A 3,366-nucleotide genomic window follows, 5' to 3' on the forward strand; every position below is an offset into this window, starting at 1 on the left:
GGGGGGGGGTGAATGAATCTGTCTAGTTAGTCTGCATTCTGTAGAATTACTTGGCATTAATCAATATAGAACCACAACATTCCAAGATAAAAACACATCAGAGTCAATTTTAGACTGTAAACCACCCATTAAGTACTTTTATATAATTTCTCTAATAAAATTAACAGTTTCAATATGGAATAAAATTTCTAAGGCCAATTTACTTAAAAACTTTCTCTCCAAACACAAATTCTGAAATGCAATTTTACCAAAATTACTTAAATGAATTTATTAGGCAGTTCTTTTCTATTTCTCAGTACATCAATGAGAGGATAAAGAACTCATACCCTACATTCAGCTTAGTTAGAATTCAAATATTCATTTTTGTCTAAATATATGTGTATATATATGAAATATGCAGTATGTTTTCCTATATGCTTAGTTACTTTCTATGCAATATCAAATTATTTAAATCATCCTCTCCAAACAACAAATATACCTATTTTTATGCAATTTCTTGAAGCTGTGGAAGAACAATGCACGGAAATTAGTGATCTCAGATATTTATGCATGAAACAGCCAGGTAAGTATAATCACTATTGATAATACGTAAAGTGATCTTAGAAGAACAAAAATAGAAAGCTAACAATCATGAAACATGTCATGCTTAAACTTTTGTCTCTTAATATATGCATACATACATGTATGTGTGTGAGAATGTTTAAGATTATTTCATTGGCATTTCTTATGACAGTGTCAGTACATTACTAACATAATTTAAATGTTATTTCTAGCAATGCTATTTATTCTTTTTTTAAATTTCTTAAAGACATGGATGGTGCTTACATTAATGATTCACAGACACCTGGTAGTAAGTATATAAGCAATTCATTAATAAAATTACATTCATTGGACTGTGGTCACTACCTTGAAGGGTTTAGTCTAACAAATCCACCAAGATACTTATTATTTTTAAACTTAGTACTTATTCTATTGAATTCCTTTGCCAAACCACTAAGTTCAGTGAATGTGAACTAACTAACTCTGACTGTCAAGTGATGGTTGGAGATGAACACAAAGACACACATACTCTTGTGTATTTATAAATACATACACACACGTAAGTATGTATGTATGTATGTATGTATGTATGTATGTATGTATGTATATATAGATGTGTGTGTGTGTGTGAGTGTGTGTGTGTGTGTGTGAGTGTGTGTGTGTGTGCATGTGTTTGAGTCTATCTCATTAGTCTTTATTCTGGTAGATTCAACACAATACAATATATTTTAAATATTATTTATAGCTATACATTATATTCATTCTTTTTATTTCTTAAAGATATGGATGATGTTCATGGTAACATTTCAAGGAAATCTCATAGTAAGTGTATAAACGATCCTTTAATACAATTACAATAATTAAAGCACAGGTATGCCCTTTTATTTTAGTTTCTGTCAGAGGCTGTGACAATATGGGTGGAGTGGGGTTTACTTGTTTGTTTTAGACTCATTTCCCAGCCCAGTCACTGCAAACAGTTCTGGTGAAGTTAGTAAAAATTTTGGCTTGTTCTTACTTTGTGTAAAATATATGGCTTAATAATATGTGTATGTATATACTTAAGTACAACATTAAAGATATTAAAATTCAACACAAAATTTGCACTTTCATTAATAATACAGCACATAAATATTCTTTGTAAGCCTTAGCTGTACAAGTAAACCAAGCAAAGATATAATTTACAATAAATTCACTAGATATTTACTCAGGCAAGACACATAAAATATGGAAGAGATTTGCAATGGTGAATATGTCAAATCATAATTAGTTGTTTTTAGATAGCTCTAGCTTGAAAGTAAATATGCAAAATATCTTATTTCTCAAGCCATACCTTGAAATGGCTTTTCATGGTAACACAATCAATTTTAAATAACAACTAAACTTTTGACTGGCAGAAATAGTAGAACCAATGAATTAATTACTTGGCATTAATTAATTTGGGTCCACACCTTTTTCTAACTCAAAACACATAAGAGTAAATTTTATCCTGTGAACCACCCTTTAAGTACTTTTATTTAATTACTCTAATAAAATTAGCAGTTTGATTCTGGAATAAAATTTTGAAGGCCAATTTACTGAAGAACCTTCTCTCCAAACACAAATTCCGAAATTATATTTTACCAGAATTTCTCTTGTTTCATTTTGTTCATACAAATTGAATTTCTTAGGCAATTCTGTTTTTTTTTTTCCTGATATATCAATGAGAGGATAAAGAAATCATGCTCTACATTCAGTTTGGTTGGAATTCAAGTATTTGTTTCTAAATATATGTGTATGTATATATATGAAATATACAATATGTTTTCCAATATTTTTAGTTACTTTCTGTGCAATATCAATATATTTAAATCATCCTCTCCAAACAATAAATATAGCTATCTTTATGTAATTTCTTGAAGCTGTTGAAAATGAATATGCTGAAATTAGTGATCTCAGATATTTATGGATGAAACAGCCAGGTAAGTATAATCACTATTGATAATACGTAAAGTGATCTTAGAAGAAGAGAAATAGAAAACTAGCAATCATGAAACATGTCACTCTTGATCTTTTGTCTCTTAATATATGCATACATGTAAGGCGGTGCACTGGCAGAAACGTTAGCTTACTGGGCAAAATGCTGAGCGGTATTTCATTTGCCTTTACATTCTGAGTTCACATTCTGCCGAGGTCGACTTTTCCTATCATCCTTTTAGGGTGGATAAATTAAATACCAGTAGCATACTGGGGTCGATGTAATTAACTAGCCCTGTCTCCAAATATTTCAGGCCTTGTGTCTAGAGTAGAAACCAAAAGAATATATGCATACATGCATGTTGTGTGAGAATGTTTAAGTCTATATCTTAAATATTTCTTATGAGTGTGTGAGCACAATACTAACATAGTTTAAATGTTATTTCTAGCAATGCTATTCATTCTTTTTTTTTAATTTCTTAAAGACATGGATGATGCTTACGTTAATGATTCACAGACACCTGGTAGTAAGTATATAAGCAATTCATTAATAAAATTACATCATTAGAGAAAGAGTTACCAAATATCTTGGTTCATTCTTTCTTTGAGTAGTATAGGTAGCTTAATATATGTCATTTATTTTTTACTTGTTTTAGTTATTGAAATGAAGTCATGCTAAGGCACCATCTTGAAGGGTTAAGTCCAAATTCACCTAAATACTTATTATTTTTAAGCTTAGTACTTATTCTATTGGTTACCTTTGCCAAATTGCTAAGTTGTTTGGATGTTAACAAACTAACACTGATTGTCATGTGGTGGTGGAAGATGAACACAAAGACACACATATTCCTCTGTATATATATATATATATAT

At 30.0% G+C, this 3,366-nt stretch overlaps 1 protein-coding gene across 1 annotated transcript in view; it reads left to right on the forward strand.

Moving 5' to 3' along the window:
* The window catches only part of LOC106874055 (uncharacterized), a 97,676-nt gene that overhangs the window by 57,614 nt on the left and 36,696 nt on the right, over window positions 1-3,366 (forward strand). Inside the window, exons 11-15 of the mRNA XM_052968304.1 lie at window positions 503-562; window positions 809-850; window positions 1,321-1,362; window positions 2,439-2,498; window positions 2,979-3,020. Of these exons, the coding sequence (XP_052824264.1) occupies window positions 503-562; window positions 809-850; window positions 1,321-1,362; window positions 2,439-2,498; window positions 2,979-3,020 (246 nt within the window). The remainder of the gene's footprint in view (window positions 1-502; window positions 563-808; window positions 851-1,320; window positions 1,363-2,438; window positions 2,499-2,978; window positions 3,021-3,366) is intronic.

Source organism: Octopus bimaculoides, chromosome 5 (assembly GCF_001194135.2).
Source record: "Octopus bimaculoides isolate UCB-OBI-ISO-001 chromosome 5, ASM119413v2, whole genome shotgun sequence".
NCBI lineage: Eukaryota > Metazoa > Mollusca > Cephalopoda > Octopoda > Octopodidae > Octopus > Octopus bimaculoides.